At 35.9% G+C, this 20,711-nt stretch overlaps 1 protein-coding gene across 5 annotated transcripts in view; it reads right to left on the bottom strand.

Annotated features, from left to right (window-relative positions):
* Positions 1-20,711, bottom strand: part of LOC131164416 (uncharacterized) — a 35,268-nt gene that overhangs the window by 2,876 nt on the left and 11,681 nt on the right. For all 5 annotated transcript variants that reach the window (XM_058121615.1, XM_058121609.1, XM_058121594.1 and 2 more), the window contains 3 exons: positions 19,263-19,419; positions 16,930-16,980; positions 12,808-12,900 (listed from right to left, as the gene is read on the bottom strand). In XM_058121615.1, the coding sequence (XP_057977598.1) occupies positions 12,808-12,900; positions 16,930-16,980; positions 19,263-19,419 (301 nt within the window). The remainder of the gene's footprint in view (positions 1-12,807; positions 12,901-16,929; positions 16,981-19,262; positions 19,420-20,711) is intronic.

Genomic DNA, 20,711 nt, shown 5'->3' on the forward strand with positions numbered 1-20,711 from the left:
TTCTTTCTTTTACTTCTACTTCTAAAGGTTTCTTTTCTTTTTCTTTTCTTTCATTTTCCTTTATTCTGTTCTCTCTTTTTGGCTTTGTTTTCTCACTAACCAAGCAGATCCCCTCTCTAAACCGCCTTTCTTTCCTTTCTTTTCCTTTCTTTTCTCCCAAAGACCCAAACAAATCCAAAGATTCTTGTTTCTTCAGCCCTAAAATCATGAAGAAGCAATAAAGATTTTATAGTTTGATTCTTGAATTTAGATTGAAGAATCTTGTTTAGATTCAATATGCTTGTTTTGTTTATTCAATATTCTTGGATTTGATTCTTCAATTTAGATGGAAGAATTCTTGCAATCCCTCATTGCTTAAATTTTCTTCGACTAATGTTAGCAGCATCAAATTTCCTACGTCAAAAAGGTACTTACCAGTGAGATCTTCTCCCTCTCAAAATCTGTCTCTCTTCTCGATTTTCTTTTCTCACAATCTGGACTACCATCTCTCGAACATCCTATCTCTTTCTGTGAATCCGGAGGACAATTTGTAGCTGTTGGCTGGCAGATTGGGTCTTGTGTTTCAATTTGTAGGATTAACAATGCATTAAACTTCACATTTTCTGATCTCAATTCTCAAGACACAAATCATTTACAACTCTTGGGTCTACTTTAATTCTCATAATTACTTATGCACAGGTTTTGATTTTATTCTAGCTTCAAATGACACCTTGAACTCACATGCTTTAGATTTTTTCATTTCATTGATATATATGTTGTGGTTTCTAGACCTGGATCTAGGGCATTATTTAGATAATTGTGAACTGGACGCAGGTTAGGGAATTAATAGATTACTTAGAATAGGATGTGGGATTCTAGTTTTGCTTGCATTGAATTTTTGAAAACAGTTTGCATCAACCACTCACTGACTTAGGGTATTATGTTTTCAAGTTAAACATTTGCATTTAAGTTTTTAACAGCATTCTTTCTTCAAAAACAATTCACACTGTGTTTTCAAGTTAGAACTTTCACATCTTATGCATTTCAGTTAATGCACTAGTCATTTTTCCACCCTGGATTAACAAAAAATTATGCATATGACTTTATAATTTTCAATACAGAGCTGCAGCAATTCTTCACAAAATTTTAGATAGAGAAGAGGGTTGCATTAGGTAGCTGACAGCCAGCATAAAACTTGTTAGATCTTTATGACATGAATCCTTACCAAATAATTCACAGGGGTGTCCCCGACAAGTGACACATTGCACTTATACCACCCGGACGCAGTGAAAAATGGACAAGTGTGAACTAGGCTCAGTCATTCTAGACAGGAGAGAGTTAAGAAGATAGTACAAGAAACAGGATTAGATTGACAACTTGAAAAATGGACAAGTGTGGGCTAGGCTCGGTCATTCTAGACAGGGGAGAGTTAAGAAGATAGTTACAGGAAACTAGGATTAGATTCGCAACTTGGAATATAGGAACACTTTCAAGCAAAAGTATGGATATAGTGGACACAATGTTCAAAAGAAAAATTAACTAAATCTGCCTTCAAGAGACTAAATGGATAAGGAAGAAAGCTAGAGAAATTGAAAAATCAAGATTAAAACTTTGGTACACTAGAAAAGAAAAACATAAAAATTAGAGTGGGAATCATTGTAGTGAAAGACCTAAACGATAATGCCGTAGATGTTAAAAAAATAGGGGATAGGATCATAAAAATCAAGATAACTCTAGGCCTAGAGATAATAAATGTTATTAGTGCATACACTCCCCCAAACTAAGCTTGGCAAAGAACCTTAAAAATACAATTTGGGAAGATTTGGAAGGTATTATACATTCATACAAGGGATACCAAGGTGTAAAAACCATTCATACGAGCAAATTTGAATGGAGACACTAGAAAGGACAATAAAGGTATTATATGATACATGGAGGCCTTGGATATGGAGATAAAAAATGAACCTGGTGATGCAATTTTAGATTTTTCCATGTCTTACAATTTGGTTATATTGAATACCTACTTTAAGAAAAGAGAATGACACTAAATAACTATCAAGAGCAGGCAAAATAAAAGCTAAATAGATTTCCTCTTAACTAGGAGAGGAGATCAACTATCATGTAAGGATTGTAAGTTATGTAAAAGTTTGACTACAAAACATAGAATCCCAGTATTAGATATATGTACTAAAAATTGGAAGATAAAAGGCAAAATAAATCAACACAGGAGGACTAGATCATGGGGCTTGTAGGAAGAAATTGTTAGATTATCACTTTACCTAAAAACTTAAGTTGTTAGGTCGTGGCCAGCAATTTATACCAAGCATTAACCAAGGTATTAAATTTCAATTTTGACTCAAATTTTGAAGCTCCAAAATTACAGAAATTTCAATGGAAATTTCGATTTCAATGCAATTTCGATTTTAATTTCGATTTGAAAAAATAACGGAAATTAGTAGTAAAGCATGGAATTCTTTGTGAAACTTTAGAAATGGTTAACAAACATAATAATATAAGTTTTAGGACTAATATATTACAAATTAAATACATATATGTTTTGTATGAGGTGGAAGAGTTGCAAAATAGTATATGTATCAGAAAAAATATTTGTGAGATAATGTACATTAAACATATTCAATTAATACAAATGAAATACATAAATTATTTAAATATTATTTATTATACAAAAAATGATAATTTGGACATGAATGATTAAATAAAATGTTACTCTATGTTTATTTTTTCATATAATTTCAAAAACACTTGTAATAATCTTTTTATTCGATAAAATAAATAAAATAAATTAAGATAGAAATTTCACTTCACTCCTAAATTTCTCATTTGAATTCTGACGAAATTTCATTGTATAGTTAAAATTGTGACAAGCTTTGCTAAAATTTCAAGATTTCAAAAATTGTTGGATGATTCGTTGAGATTTCGACGTAAATTATGCAAGACGGAAATCGACTACCATTTCGATTTCGAGGGTGACGGCAATTGGAAATTTTGACGGAAATTTTGACAATTTCGTGGAAATTTAAGACCATGGCATTAACACTCCTTCCCCTACACAGGCAAGTCCAATAGCAAATAGAGAGATAAACACATGACATAAAACCCATTATAGGGAATACAATAATTTTTCAAATGCCATAAAATAAACACGGGCAACAAAACTAGAACCCAGGACCTCCTAGTAACCAACTCTTATACCATATTAGATTACCACTTTACCTAAAAGCTTAAGTTGTTAGGTCATGGGCCAACAATGTATACCAAGCTTTAATGCTCCCACGCACATGCAACTCAATTAGCATGTAGAGACACAATGACACGGCAATGACACCCATTACAATGAATACAACAAATTTTAAAATACCACACAATAAATGCAGGCAACAAGACTAGAACCCAGGTATTAAAGCTAGTAACCAGGAGGTCCCAGGATTTAGTCTTGTCGGATGTTGCCCACGTTTACTATGTGTTATTTTAAAAATTATTGCACTCCCGATAATGAGTGTTATTATTGTATATTTATCTCTCAATGTGCTATCAGGCTGCATATGCGAGGGAATGTTAAAACTTGGTATGCAATGCATTGTTAGCCCACAACCTAACAACTTAAACTTTTAGGTAAAGCAAAAATCTAACAGAAAATATAGTAAAATTTAGAGATAAAATGATCAAGAGGGGTGATTGGATGGTAGGGGATAAGGTAGATGTGAGCACACTGTGAAATAGGATGGCTAGTTCTATTAAAAAAGATAGCTAAAAGAGATTCTAGGTGAATCCAAAAAAAAAAGATTCTTGAGCAGTAAAGAAAGTAGGTGATAGAATCAAGATGTCCAAAAAGTCATAAAGACAAAAATAAGTTGGTACAAAACATGGCAAAATTGTAGTAATATAGAAAACCTTGAAAAATACAAAGAGACAAGAAAAAAATAAAAATGGGCGATTACTGAAGCTAAACATACAGCTTATAATGCTTTATATGCTAAATTAGATACAAAGGGAAAGAGACATATATAAACTTGCTTGAGCTAGAGAAAGAAAGTGCAAAGATTTAGGTGATGTAAAATTTATAAAAAACAAAAACGATAATGTATTGATTAAATAAAAAGACATAAAAGAAAGGTGACGGAGATACTTCAATAAGTTGTTTAATGAAAACCAAATTGAAAGCCTGAACTTAGAAGTGACAAATGACAAAAAGACTACATATACGAGATTTATGCGCAAAATTAGAGTCACTGAAGTTAAGATGGCTTTAAAAAAGATGAAAAATGGCAAATCTATAGGATTGGATAACATCCAATTGAAGTTTGGAAATGTTTAGGGGACAATGGAAGTATATGGTTAACCAATCTATTTGGCACTATTAAAAAAACCAAGAAAATGTTGGAAGAATGAAAGAAAATCATGTTACTACCTATATAAAAAAACAAAGGCGATATTCCAAATTTTAATAACTATCGTGGAATTAAACTTATAAGTCATGTGATGAAACTGTGGGAAAGGATAATTGAACAAAGAATAAGATTTAAAATGAAGGTTTCAAAGAATCAACTACGTTTTATGCCTAGGAGATAGACAACAAAAGCTATTTATTTTTTAAGAAGAATGGAAAAGTTTAGGGGAAAGAAAAGGGACTTGCATATGATTTTTATTGACCTAGAGAAAATTTATGATAGAGTACCTAGGGAAGTTCTTCAATGAGTTTTATAAAAAGAAAAAAAAGGAGTATGTAGTAGATAGTAGATACAACGGTCATTAAGGATATGTATGATAAAGTAATGACTAGCATTAGGACTACAAAAGGGGAGTAGAGAATTTCCAATCACAATAGGTGTACATTAAGGCTCTACTTTGAGTCCTTATCTTTTCGCTTTAGTGATTAATGAGCTCACTAGGAATATTCAAAACTAGATCTTGTGGTGTGTTTGCAGACGATATTATCTTGATTGATGAAAGTAAGAGCAAAATAGAATCTAAGTTACAACAATGAAAAACAACTTTAGAATCTAAAGGTTTTAAGATAAGTAAAAATAAGACAAATATATGAAATGTCATTTCAGTCACATAGGAGGATATTGGTGATAAGATTAAACTTGATAATCAAGAAATTAATAATCAATAGCACTAGCAAGTTTCGATGCATTGGATCTATTTTATGCAAGCGGAAGGAGAAATTAAAGAGGACTAAGAATATGCAGTTGAGAAAAATGCCCTTTATTGGGTGAATTAGTGGAAAATTATTAATTTAGCCAACCTCACCTAGTGAGAACTAGTAATTAACTAAACACATATGGGTTTAGGACCCAAAATCCCTTGACCCTATTCTTCAATCCATATGGGTCGAAGTGATCCATCAAATTACCCGCTTCCTGTCATACATCAAGATGCCAGAAAGAAAAAGGGGATCTTGAGTATTTGGAAAAGAAGCTGTAAGAAGCCTTAAATCTTGAAAACAACCAAAATGGATATGTCATGCTTGGAAATGTAAATCACAGGTGTAATTTTGCACTATCTATAAAAAAGCACACACAACAACAACTGCTACTAAGGATGCCTATGGAATCTATTTTGGGGGGGGTGGGGGGGGGAATCAACTCTATCTTTTAAAAGCTTCAAATTCGCAACTTCTAAAAGCTCCCTAAAAAGCTAAAAGATAACTTTTTTAAAAGCTGAAAATTTTGTCTACGGAACATGTTACATGCAACTTTTACCTTTTAAAAGAAGAAATTCTTTTAAAATAAAAAAGGAACAAAATTCGCCCTAATATTATGAGTTGGCAATGGATTTCAAATTCAAGTTTCTCTCTACTACATCTTATTCAAGCAACCTTATTGTTGGGCTTTGTGGAGCCTAGTTGTGTTTGATCCATGGAGAGAATCGGCCCAAGCCTGCCTGAGCTAGAAATACAAAGAGTCTCGCCCAAGTGTTTGACCAAGAAAACCCTGAAGGGTGACCAAGTCGAGATTCTGAGATTTCTTGAAAGACGAGATCCTGCAAGTCTCAACCATCATCTCAACCAGCAAGACTTAACGGTGCGATTAGGTCAATGATGCTGAAGTTTAAATTCCCTAATTTCCCGCGAGCCTCAACTAGGGCACGATCATGGAAATACAGGGGTGCGACTACATTGAGGCGACGATCTTCTGTGCAATATTTCGGCAGAATTTTCCTATTTTGAAAGTTCAAAACCTTGTAAAATCTAAGATATATAAGTCTAATGTTCGATCATGTGTGTAGAGTGGCGTAGAGATTTGTGAGCTCTTGTGTGCGCAATAAAAAGCTGTTTTCTTTGGTGATTAGGGTTTGTGCACGCAGTTTTCTCCAAGAGAGAGTGAGAGAAACTGTACCGCCGCACTCTGTATTCTTCCCTGATAATAGTGAAATTCCTGCAACTCCGTGTGCGTAGGCAAAATTGCCGAACCACGTAAATATTGTCCTATGCGTGTGATTATTTTTCTTTGATGTGTGTTTCTTTCTCTAATTTGTTTCTCACAGGATTTGAGAATTTTCGGTGTTGGATTTTCCTTACAACAAGTATCAAAGCCATGTTAGGTTTGAGTGGGAGCAATGGCAGAGGAAGTAGAAAAGGCACCTAGAATAGAAAAGTTCAATGGCACAAACTTTGGATTCTGGAGGATGCAAATCGAGGATTATCTCTATGGGAAGAAGTTGCATCTACTGCTTTTAGGAGAAAAACCCGTGACTATGAAGGACGAGGAATGGACTCTCCTTGACAGACAAGTACTGGGAGTATTCAGATTAACTCTGTCTAGGTTTGTTGCACACAATGTTGTAAAGGAGAAGACCACAACAAATTTGATGAAGGCTTTGTCTGGTATGTATGAAAAGCCATCAGCAAACAACAAGGTACATCTGATGAAGAAACTGTTTAATTTGAAGATGACAGAGAATGCATCAGTAGCACAACATCTAAACAAGTTTAACACCATCACAAATCAATTGTCGTCAGTAGAAATTGATTTTGATGATGAGATTTGTGCACTGATCGTTTTGGCTTCGTTGCCACACAATTGGGAGGAAATGAGGATGGTTGTAAGCAACTCCACAGGAAAAGAAAAACTAAAGTATAATGACATACGAGATTTAGTTCTGGCTAAGGAGATTCGCAAAAAGGATGCAGGTGAAACCTTAGGATCTAGTTCTGCCCTAAACCTTGAGACAAGAGACAGAGGTAATGACAAAAATCAAATCAGGGCAGATCAAAATCTAGAAATTCTAATAGGAATGGAAATAAATCTAGATCTGGCCAAAAAAGACAATGCTAGAACTGTGGGAAAACGGGTCACTTTAGGAGGTAATGCAAAAGTCTCAAGAAGAAGAATGAAGATGATTCTGCTAATGTTGTAATAGAGGAGGTACAGGATGCATTACTTGCAATAAATATTCCACTTGATGATTTGGTTTTGGACCCAGGAGCTTCGTTTCATACCACTTCACACCAAGAAATCATACAAAACTATGTTACAGGTGATTTCGGTAAGGTGTATTTGGCTGGTGGCACAACCTTGGATGTTGTGGGTATGGGAAACGTCTGGATGTTGTTGCCCAATGGGTCTGTCTAGTTACTGGAGAAGGTACGATATATTCCTGACCTGAGGAGGAATCTGATTTCTATTGAACAACTTGATGATGAAGGACATGCAATGTTGTTTGCTGATGGCACTTGGAAGGTTACAAAGGGAGCCAGAGTATTGGCCCATGGAAAGAAGACTGGTACTTTAAAGTCCAAGAGACACAATTGCAGTTGCTGAAACAAGTACTGATACAAGCTTATGGTACCGCAAAGTTGGTCACATGAGTGAGAAAGGGATGAAGATGCTGCTATCAAAAGGGAAACTACCGGAATTGAAGTCAGCTGATTTTGACTTGTGTGAAAGCTGCATCTTAGGAAAGCAAAAAAGGGTGAGTTTCTTGAAAACTGGCAGGACATCGAAGGCTGAAAAATTGGAGTCTGATTTGTGGGGGCCTTCTCCGGTTGCATCCCTTGGAGGTTCAAGGTATTACATTACTTTCATTAATGACTCAACCAAAAAGGTATGGGTTTATCTTCTAAAAAATAAATCTGATGTATTTGAAACTTTTAAGAAGTGGAAGGCTATGGTTGAGACAGAGACAGGTTTGAAAGTAAAATGTTTGAGGTCAGACAATGGAGGAGAGTACATAGATGGAGGGTTCAATGAGTATTGTGCTGCACATGGAATCAGGATGGAGAAAACCATTCCTAGGACACCACAGCAAAATGGTGTGGCTGAGCGCATGAATAGAATTCTCAATGAGTGTGCTAGGAGTATGAGGTTGCATGTTGGACTACCAAAAACTTTCTGAGCTGATGCTGTTAGTACTGCAGCTTACCTGATAAACCGAGGACCTTCAATTCCTATGAAGTTCAGACTTCCTCAAGAGGTTTGGAGTGATAAAGAGGCAAAGTTTTCTCATTTAAAAGTTTTTGGTTGTATTTCTTATGTTCATATTGATTCCGATGCTCATAGTAAACTTGATGCAAAGTCTAAAATATGTTTTTTCATTGGTTATGGTGATGAGAAATTTGGCTATCGGTTTTGGGATGAACAAAACAAGAAAATCATCAGAAGTAGAAAATTAGAAATGTGATATTTAATGAACAGGTTATGTACAAAGACAAGTCAACTGCAGTGCCAGATGTCACAGAGATAAATCAGAAGAAATTTGAGTTTGTTAACTTAGATGAGTTGACTGAAAGTACTGTCCAGAAGAATGTAGAATCACGGCTACATCAAATTACACCTATAGCTGCGGTCCGTAGATCTTCTAGGACCATTAGACCTCCACAGTGTTATTCACCCGCTCTAAATGATCTCCTATTGACTGATGGTGGTGAGCCAGAGTGTTACGATGAAGCCTTGCAGGATGAAAATTCAAGCACGTGGGAGTTAGTCATGAAGGATGAGATGGATTCCTTGTTGGGGAACCAGACATGGGAACTAACTGAATTGCTAGTAGGCAAGAAGGCTTTGCACAACAACTGGTATACAAAATAAAGAATGAGCATGATGGTAGCAAGCGCTACAAGGCCATATTAGCTATCAAAGGATTCCAGCAGAAGGAGGGCATTGACTTCACAAAAATATTTTCTCCAATTGTGAAGATGTCAACAATTAGATTGGTACTGGGAATGGTAGCAAGCGTTACAAGGCCAGATTAGTTGTTAAAGGATTCCAACAAAAGGAGGGCATTGACTTCACAAAAATATTTTCTCCAATTGTAAAGATGTCAATAATTAGATTGGTACTGGGAATGGTGGCTGTAGAAAACCTACATCTTGAGCAATTAGATGTGAAAAAGGCATTCCTTCATGGTGACATGGAGGAAGACATTTACATGGCTTTGCCCAACAAATGGGTATACAGAATAAAGAATGAGCACGATGGTAGCAAGCGCTACAAGGCCAGATTAGTTGTCAAAGGATTCCAGTAGAAGGAGGGCATTGACTTCACAGAAATATTTTCTCCAATTGTGAAGATGTCAACAATTAGACTAGTACTAGGAATGGTGGCTGCAGAAAACCTACATCTTGAGCAGTTAGATGAGAAAACAGAATTCCTTCATGGTGACTTGGAGGAAGACATTTACATGATTCAGCCAGAAGGATTCATTGTCTAGGGACAAGAAAATCTAGTCTGCAAACTGAGAAAGAGCTTGTATGACCTAAAACAAACTCCAAGACAGTGGTATAAGAAATTTGACAGTTTTATGCATAGAATTGGGTTCAAGAGATGTGAAGCTGATCACTGTTGCTATGTTAAGTTCTTTGGCAATTTTTACATCATTCTATTGTTGTATGTAGATGATTGCTCATTGCAAGGTCTAGCATTGAGGAGATTAATAATCTGAAGAAGCAATTGTCAAAACTATTTACAATGAAGGATTTGGGAGCTGCAAAGCAAATCCTTGGAATGAGAATCATTAGAGGCAAGGCGGTACATTGAAGCTTTCACAATCAGAGTATGTGAAGAAAATTCTCATCAGGTTCAACATGAATGAATCTAAACCAGTGAGCACACCCTTAGGTAGTCATTTCAAACTAAGTAAAGAACAGTCACCAAAGACAAGAAAAAAGGGACCATATGAGCAAGGTGCCCTATGCCTCAGCTATTGGCAGCTTGATGTATGCTATGGTGTGTACAAGGCCAGACATTGCACATGCAGTGGGAGTTGTGAGCAGATTCATGAGTAGGCCAAGAAAGCAGCATTGGGAAGCAGTCAAGTGGATTTTGAGATATCTGAGGGGTACATCAGATACATGTCTTTGCTTCACAGGTGCAAGTTTGAAACTGCAGGGTTATGTAGATGTTGATTTTTCTAATGATACCGATAGTAGAAAGAGTACTACTAGGTTTGTATTTACTCTGGGTGGTACAGCTATATCTTGGGCCTCAAATCTACAAAAGATTGTTACTTTGTCTACTACAGAAGCCGAGTATGTAGCAACAACTAAAGCTGGAAAGGAGATGATTTGGCTACATGGTTTCTTAGATAAATTGGGTAAGAAACAGAAGATGGGCATTCTACACAGTCATAGTCATAGTGCAATCTTTCTTGCTAAAAATTCGGCTTTTCATTCAAAGTCAAAACATATACAGATAAAATATCACTTTATTCGTTATCTTGTTGAAGATAAGCAAGTAATACTTGAGAAGATCTGTGGATCTAAGAACCTGACAGACATGTTGACTAAGGGTGTCACTATTGAGAAGCTGAAGCTATGTGCAGCTTCAGTTGGTCTTCTAGCCCAAGGACAGGAGGATGAGTTGCAGGGATGGGGGATTGTTCTTTCGAAGGATTACAGTTGATGTTGGTGATTCAACTAGTCTCCAAGTCGGAGATTTGTTAGGCTTTGTGGAGCCTAGTTGTGTTTGATCCATGGAGAAGGCTTGGGCTAGCTGAGCCAGAAATACAAAGAGTCTTACCTAAGTGCTCAACCAAGAAGACCTTGAAGGGCGATCAAGTCAAAATTCTGAGATTTCCTGAAGGACGAAATCCTACAAGTCTCAACCATCATCTCAACCAGCAAGACTTAACGGTGCGACTAGGTTGAGGATGCTGAAGTTTAAATTCCCTAATTTCCCACGAGCCTCGACCAGGGCGCGATCATGGAAATACAGGGGTGCGACTAGGTCGAAGCGACGATCTTCTGTGCGAGATTTCGACAAAACTTTCCTATTTTGAAAGTTTAAACCTTGTAAACCCTAAGTTATATAAGTCTAATGATCGATCATGTGTGTAGAGTGGCCTAGAGATTTGTGAGCTCTTGTGTGCGCAATACAAAGTTGTTTGCTTTGGTGATTAGGGTTTGTGCACGTAGTTTTCTCCAAGAGAGAGTGAGAGAAACTATACTACCACACTCTGTATTCTTCCCTAATAATAGTGAAATCCCTGCAACTCAGTGGACGCAGGAAAAATTGCCGAACCACGTAAATATTGTCTTGTGCATGTGATTATTTTTCTTTGGCATGTGTTTCTTTCTCTATTTTGTTTCTCACAGAATTTGGGAATTTTTGGTGTTGGATTTTCCCTACACATGCGAATCATATCTACAGCTAATGAATGAAAATTTTCCTGATCGGAAGCTTTGATGGCTTCCTAAAGCAAATTTCTGAATACAAGACTAGATTGTAGACCCAATTCAACTTTAACCTAACAGTAAAATTGGAACCTAGTACACAAACTGAACTACAACGAATATATTATTTAGTAAAGTCTGAAAGGACTATTTTTAAAAATTCAAGTTACAACTGATATAGCCTTGAAGATTAGAGTTCAAATACGCAATAGGTGAAAAGAAAACCAAGAGAAGAAAGAAGAGAAGAGCATCAACTTTGCGATATTATATGACTTCCAAGAAGAGCTCAATATCTAAACCTAACTTCAAAAGTGTTCCTTCCTGCATGCTTTCTTCTTGAGCCTAATAAGCTTCATATTTGAGAGGTCATTCATTTGTAAGACCAATGTCGTTGAGAGAACTTCAATACTTGTAATGTTGAGGCACATCATTGTTTATAACTGGGTGGAGAACCAAAGTGAGGAAGTGAGGTTCTTGTGAGGGCAGTGGTTGAGGATCAAATATCCTCGTGCAGGTGAGGAGACCTTAGTGATTAGGGATGGGTTGTGTCCTTGTTAGAGCATTCAGAAAGAACATATGCTTGGCTTGATATTCACCATAAGATGATTGGCCTTGAATCTTGGGGACCGAACATAGGCTCAATGTGGGCTGGGCCACCATAAATATTGTTTCCACTCTCCTCCCTATCTTGCTTTTAATTTGTTTATGTTGTTTGTTGCACGTATCAATGTATTTTGATTAGTTGCTTGTTGCATCCACATTGCAAATTGATTTGAATTTGTTTAAAATTTTGAAACAACCAATGCAACTCCCACCCCCATTTTTCTCATGTGAAATCCAATCCATTTTTGTATGCAATGCAAACAACACATATCCTCCCAAAATGTTCAAAAATCATTATGCCAGATCGAACTGACAAATCATAATGGTTCTGTTCAAAATCTAATGTCAACATACAGCTATTCAACCACTAGGGAAAGCAAAGGCAGTTCATCAAACTATTAAATGAAGCCATCACTAAAAATAATTCACCATCCAACAAGACAATAAATGAGGAAATAGATTTTGATCTAGAAACTCTTAAGATGATATTATAGATCAAACGTAAACTCATAAACAGTCATGAGATTAGCTAATAACTACTATTCACTAAATATTTGGTAAGAGACCAAATGAATCTGCACACAACACACCTGAAGAGGAGTATGACCAAGAGAATCTCGCAGAGGTCTGACATTAGAGACAGGATGTTCAGGAGGTAGCTCACACACAATTTGATTCAATAACTGCAACAAGCATAAAACAAAATTAAATCTGCATCATGACAAATGAAGCACGAACACAGACACACACAGCAAATCCTAAGAATCAGAATATCAACGGATTTTGGAAACATTATTGGGTCCATCTTCTCTTGAAAAAAAAAATGACAATTGAAAAACATAAAAGGGAAACAAAATCATTTTAGGAAGAAAAAGGAAAAGGAATGGGATAGTAAGCAAAAAATAACCACATTCGATTTTTGAAGTCCTTAAAGACTATGCAAATTTTATGTTAAGATGATTCTAAAATTATAAATTGGGTAAAATATAGCTTGCTTAAAGCAAATTAAGCTGAGGCAGCCAGTTGAGATAATACCATGTCAAGTTTTCCTTTTCCAATTATGCAAAATAGTTTATATACTCCATAATTTCAAGAATTAATTGCTCTCCAGATTGCTCATTTTCTCATGCTGATAACATAATTGACGTTGTATAGAGAGAGATGGAAAGAGATAACATAAAGGATGCAAAATAAACCTTAATCAGTTCAAAAAATCCAACAACCAATTGTAGTTAACCTAAAACAACCACTAGTATTGCTTATGAGATAACTTGTAGGAAATTACAAATAAATCCATCACTAATAAGATCCCAAAGATGCATCATTTCCCAAACCCACATGGTGAAATGCAAATATAATTCAGCTAAACCTAACCCTAGATGATTGGGCTTATGGAATAAGCTTCAGGACCCTTTCTTTGGTCTTGGCCTCCAAATGGGATCAAACTGTCCAACCATGCCATTTTAGCACTCATCAATAACCGTCTACAATATTAGGATAATGCTTGAGAATTTTGACACTACCACTGCATTCGAGTTTTGATCAAACATAGTTCCCTTAATCAGAGAATGTTATTGAGCCTTATTAAAAATGAGATGAAGAAATTATCGTAGAAAGGCTACAGGCACAACGGTGAGATGAAGAAATTAATGTGGAATGGTTACAGGCACAACGGCTGCTTTAAGACTTTTAAGTAGCACACCTTGATCAAAGAATTGACAGCTGACTAATCTACATCATTCATTGCCAAATCCACAGGCCATCCTTCACTTTCATAGTGCATCAATGCCCCACAACGCGCATTTGCTTCCGAAAATACAACTAATAGGCATCTCCTTGCATGTGGCATTTTGAACATGAGCACGCATAAGTAGAATATATTTTCATACAACATAACAAACTTTAATATGGGGCTCACAACATGAAGCGAACCCATTGAATCCATATATACTAGCAATTGATCCCACACCATGCTTGTGCAAGTATCACACACTATTTAATATCAAAAAACTATAAAACTTTTGAAGTTATGAGTAGTTTTAAGCGCTTACAAATGTATATACGGTTAAATGTGTGATTTTATTAAATATTCATCTTTAAATTATGCGCACTTCTTTTGTTGAATATTTAATTTCAAGTGGTTATATGTGAATGTTTAAAGGTAATATTATGACCAAATATTGCACGTTAAAAACTGCCTGAACTTATTTTCATTAATAGTGTGCGTGTGTGAAGAAAAAATAACACAAATTTAAAACATTTAATCTATTTGATTACCCAATTTAGCACAACCACAAGCCCCTGAAGAGGAGGGTTTTCATTTGATTGCTTGTTTCAGCTTGGAACCATCAGCCTCCCAAGGATGCAACCACAAGATATTGAGAGAATCCCATGGACATTGTTAAAGCTTGATATACATTGTTGGCCCACAACCTAATAGTTTAAGCTTTTAGGTAAAGTGGAAATCTAACATGGTATCAGAGCTAGTTACCAGGAGGTCTTGGGTTCTAGTCTTGTTGCCCGCGCTTATTGTGTGCTATTTAAAAAATTATTGTATTCCCTATAACGGGTGATATTATCATGTCTTCAACTCTCCATGACCTGTCAGACTGCACGTGCAAGGCCCAAGGGAGTGTTAAAGCTTGATATAAATTGTTGGCCCACAACCTAATAGCTTAAGCTTTTAGGTAAAGTGGTAATCTAACAGACATATATTCTCTTCCAGAATCATGCAATCATCTTTTCATTGGTAATAATGTCTATCTTGTCAATTGTGTTTTGTTCACTAATGAAAATTATGTAAATTGAAGTGAATGAGTGAAGTGTTTCTTGATGACTAGGAATGTTGGAAAAAAAGACAGAATATAAATGTAACTTCAGCCATGTAAGAGTAGGAAAGATTAAACTTGATAATCAAGAAATTAATAGCACTAGTTGATTTTGATACCTTGGATCTATCATGCAAGAGATTGAAGAGGACGTAATACATTAAGTTAAAGAAGGTTAGGTGAAATGGAGGAGTGTTTCAGGCGTGTTGTGTAACCATATTCCATAGAATATCCTTAAAATTAAAAGGAAAGTTCTGTACGATGGCAACCACACTACGTGGGTCTAAATGTTGGGGAACTAATAAATAGCATATCCACAAAGTAAAAGTCGTCGAAATGAGAATGCTAAGGTAGGTCAATAGGTGAATAGTATAAATTTAAAGGCTAAATTAAGGAAAAAGCATATTCGCAATAAGTTAGGCATGACACCAATAGAAGACAAGATAAGAGAGAGGCGACTTAAATGGTTTAGGCATTTGAATTGTAGGCCAAGTAGTGCTCCAATGAGGTAAGAGAGTTATTGTTACTAATAGTAGAAGGGGACCAGGTGGACCTAAAATAACTTAGAATGAGATAGTCTGAAAGGATCTAGTAACTCTTAAACTAGCCAAACAAAATGCCCTTGATCATATGAACTGGAGAAAAGGATTCATATAGTCAACCCCACCAAGTGGGACTTAAGGCTTGTTTTTGTTGTTTTTGTGAGAGGTGGATCAAAGGACATGATGAGTGGAATCGCTCTTCTTTAAATAAAAATAGGATAGAGTGCTTCCATTGCTAGAGCTTTCATGTCTATACATAGGACTTTTTCTTTGGCCTCTCCATTCTATTCTTAGTTCTTACCATATTACGGGCAATGGGATTGGAATCCATGGGTAGTTGGAGAGCAGTTCCAAATATTCTTCACATCCATCTTCAGCCTTGGGCCAAATCTAGTTGCTCTATGAATTTTTTGTTTTTTTATAATAAAAGAAGGTATATTAGATTTAAAAAGAGAAATTACAACCTAACAGGACAAGAGGGCCACCTGAAAAAATAAAAAACAGAAACAAAACAACAAATAGTAAGTTGCTCTATGAAATTTCCTGCACTCATATTCTTTTAGAGCTAAATCTCAAAAGGTTCTTTGTAGATTCAATTGCATCTACGAAGCTCTAGTTCAAAACAATACTCGGATCAAGCCCAAACTCTTCTCCTTTTTCGTTCCCAACACCACAATCCATCTGCTTTTATCTGACCATTACATGACTGCAAATATCCATGCCAATTTAATTCACAGAATCAGTAATTCCATTATTAGCAATTTCTAACATGAGGACATAAAATCCAACAGGAAAGCTGCTTCCAATCTTTCTTGATCATAGTATTTCAATTTAGATTGCAACGGGATAGCATGCTTACACGTGAACTTTACCTGAGCCCTCCAATTAAACAGTGAATAGAAGTATATCAAAACTTGATGGTGAGCTACAAGAATTAAAAGTAATAAAAAAATTCAATTTTTTAATTTGAAATAATTCATCAAAAAGAACAAAAATTATGCAGGGAAAAAAATTACAAAATAAAAAAATGCGATATAATATTAATGAAGAAATTAATTGGAGAACAGTGGGAAAAAAAAGAGTTAAAAATAGAAAGAACATGATAGTTGATGCTATTAGGTGTAAACTGAACATATGATACTAGATCATGCAAAATGGTGTAATAGAATTAAAAGTCACTAGTCAACATCAAACACTAGTGATAAAGCATAGTTGGGGCGATGTGGTTTGGAAGGCCACATCCAGTGAATTATCGTCGAGGAGGATAGTACCAAGATATTACAAACTACATAAAGCCACCCAAAAATTATTTGTTAATGCTTTCTTATGGAGTAAATCTTACTTCAGCTTGGCGCCCAGCATGTAGTCTAACACCAGTAGCATCATACATTACCTGTAAAAACCAAAACCCAAATCCCATATGAATGCAAGGACAGTTACTGTATAAATCAGCAATATAAATGTTCAATTAAACCAGAAAATTCCAACTTGGAAAAGGGCAGTTTAGCAAGGATAAATACATCCAAATCATGCTATATAACATAAAGATAATATATTCAAATATAGGTCGTTCATATATCATTGACCACGTCTCCTTTATAATGAAAGACAACATAAGTATTCACTACATGCCAGAGTTCTAATTTTACCAATAAAAACTAATTCACCACATGCTAATTTTATAAAAAAATATGATTTCGGGCATGTCACATCATTCTTTACTAATAGAATAGGAATTTCATCAGAAACAAAATTAACCCCTCAAATTGAAGGCCCGCCACCTTGAAAAGAAAATAAGAATGATAAATACTATTAATTAAAATGACATTGAATATGTAAGTATATTTTAAATTTAAAACTTACAAACATTATAAAAATAAAAACAATAGAGTAAAAATATTAATACTTACGAATTCAAGCACAAGAAGCAAGATTAGTTTGTTGTCGGTATGTGTGTGCATGCTCGTGTGTGTGTGTGAGAGAGAGAGAGAGGGAGAGAGCTGTATAGTTAATAAAAATTTAAGGGTAGCTGCCAATATAAAATAAAGATTCTCTGACAAAGAATAGAATGCATCAAATTCATCCAAGGATCTATTAACTTTTTTATTTTTAATAATGAAGAGAATTGCAAGAAATGTCTAATTTGCTAAAAAAATTCAACACTGTAGCTCCATTCTGAAGGCATACTAAGGATCAGAGAAATGACAAAATTATTAAGAAATTTAAAAACCAACAAGTGGAGATGAGGCAGAAGAGGTTAATGTCATTAATCAGGGGAGCAATATAGGGGCAAGACCAAGCCCACAACCCATTCATCAATTTCATGCCCAGCCCACCATCCATCCTCAATTTTCAATCTATTCTCAACCATATATTTCCCCAATACAGTTCCCAAGGCCAAGACATTTGTATCAATCTACCCCAACAGTCCAGAAGCTATGCCTAACACCATACAACCAAACCCCCAAACAAAGCTTCAGTCCACTGTCCTTGCCATTGACAGACATATACCGCCAACCGGCCTCCCAAGGCAAGATTGTTCCAGTGCCTCTGACTATACGACCATCTTTGAAGTGGCACCATCCTAGGGTTTCCTATGAATTCCATATGAATGCCCCTAGCCACTCCACAAAAAAATGCAAAGCACTACAGCACGAAATACAGGATTTTATAGAAGGCATACTGAGGATCAGAGATCTCAAACTGCTCCTCACCATTAATTGTTCATTTCACTCAAAGGTGCCATGACCAACTGGTGGCCGAACTGAATTTTTTTAAATAAAATAACTGAATTAAAGGTTGATATTTTAAAGCTTTACAAAAAAAAAATGACTTCTAAACAAGCAAATCAATCTCTTTGGGGCATAGCACAAAACATATGCTAGATTACTTAAATCAACCCATGCACATAATAAAGGGTTATCCACAATGTGGTATGCACATCATTAAGGGGTATCCACAGTGGAAGACACAGAAAATATTAAGATCTAAAAGAAGACTGAGGAGTTCCAAAATTTTGATGCTTGATCAACAGTAAGGTCTAATTTGAACAAAATTCTCCTAACCTAGGGAAGGGTGACAAAGGTTGATATCCAGCTGATGCAGAACAGCAGTTGGAGTTGCAGCCAAGAAAGAAATGGGGAAAGAGGAAAGGAGAGGGGAAGAAGAGGAAGAAGGAAGGAGAGAGGGAAAAGAGGGTGAAGAAGGAGATAAAGGGAAACACACGTTTAAGTTTTCCAATACAATTCACAAATAGTATATACATAATGTCCGCACATTAGTTTATAGGAAAGACTAAAATACAATAAATTATAAATGAATCCCTAAAAGACATATTAATTACAAACAAACCCCAAATACACCTAAGTGGATAGGCCTACTACAAATTAAGCTAAACATATACAACAACTACAAATTAACTAAAACACATTTGGGTTGAAAATTCTTGGAAATCGTTCTCCACATTTGGTCAAAGTGATCCATCCAACAACCTCCTTCATCCTACATCACAGGCCTTTAGTCCATACAAAATGGTAGGCAACAGAGGAAGTAGTGTCGCTAATTTATTCTATTGAGAATTGATACATTTCAGATACATGACAAAGATAAGCATAAGTAACCATAGCAATGCAAAAGAATGAAAAAAAACAAAAAAAAAAGTGAACAAATGCATACAACGCACGCCAAAACCACAGCAACAGCAAAAGCTGACCCTCCAGTTCCATCTTGTAACCCAATGGCCACTGCAAGAGCTACCACAGTTGCCGAATGGGACGATGGCATTCCACCTGAAACCAGCATCCTTTTGGAATCCCATCTCTTCTCCTTGAACCTGCACATTCAAAATAAAGGGAGAAACCAAGCAAGTAAAAGTCTGGGAAAAAGGAGAACAAGATGAAACCAGAACATTTAACCTGCTATCTGCTAATGCTTTGCAAACATTAACCCACTCAGTTTGCCATACAATACAGATTTTAAGCAACACAACTTTGACCAATGGATGCAGCAGTTTTAATTGGTAATATGCCCATTAACCAGTGCAATGTCACATCCCTCCAAGGTCCAATAAAACATGGTGCTAACCAGATCTCTCCTCTTTCTTTCAAAGTTTTCCATCTTTCTATATTTTTGCCATGTCTTAAATGAAATTCTTCTTGTCTTAAACCAAATTCTTGTTGTCTTCACAGCTTTTTGGACATCATGATAACTTGATCCCACCACCAACTCTCTTTACAAGCCAATAATCTTTCTCTAGATTCATCTTGTTAATGGTTATTTAGTCATTTAGCATTATTACTCATAATAAGTATAAGTTAGTAAGGGTATTATGGTCATTCCAATTGTACTTGACATATATTATAAACAGAGGGAGAGACCTATCATTGAGTTTAAGTTTCCATTTAACCTGATTATTCAACATGGTATCAGAGCACGATTCTAAAACCTAAACCCTAAGTGTTACCACCACCATCAAACCAAAGCCTGAAACCCAAAATCCGCTGCATATCTATCATCATAGAAGATTTTTCAGTGATACTATAACCCTAGAAAAAAGCCAGCAGCAGCAGAAATTCAGACCAGTAGCTGGAATTTTCTGGGCAACACTGCCAGTTCGAGAACATCAAATCCACTATAGATTTGTCAAAACCAACACCATAGCCATCCACAGACACTGCCGATATCCCCCCCACTGAAATCCCACCTCCAGCCAATGTCTCACGTGCCCTCACGCGCCAGACAAAGGTTACCAGGGCCGACCCCACCCGCCGTCGCCTGAAGCCACTTTCAGGCATGGTTTTGACCTGAAATGATCCAGCAGTGATCCAATCTCTCTATTAACATGTTTTTGGAGTTTTTCGTGATGTTTTGTGCACAAATATCTCACCTTTTTTAATTGGTCAAGTGCAGCACCCAAGGAATGGTTGTTTGATGCTTCGTGAAGCAGTTAATCAATGGTTATTGAGTTTATTGGGTCTGAAACAGTGGGATTTGCTGTGTTTTTTTTATTCAATGATCTAATTCCTTCCATATATCAAAATATCAAGTTGTTGGACATGCGTTTTGCTCAAAGACCCTATCTTTGTTTAACCATGGACTCATGGTAATTTTTCAGTTGTTGTTCAG

Source organism: Malania oleifera, chromosome 1 (genome assembly GCF_029873635.1).
Source record: "Malania oleifera isolate guangnan ecotype guangnan chromosome 1, ASM2987363v1, whole genome shotgun sequence".
NCBI classification, from domain to species: domain Eukaryota; kingdom Viridiplantae; phylum Streptophyta; class Magnoliopsida; order Santalales; family Ximeniaceae; genus Malania; species Malania oleifera.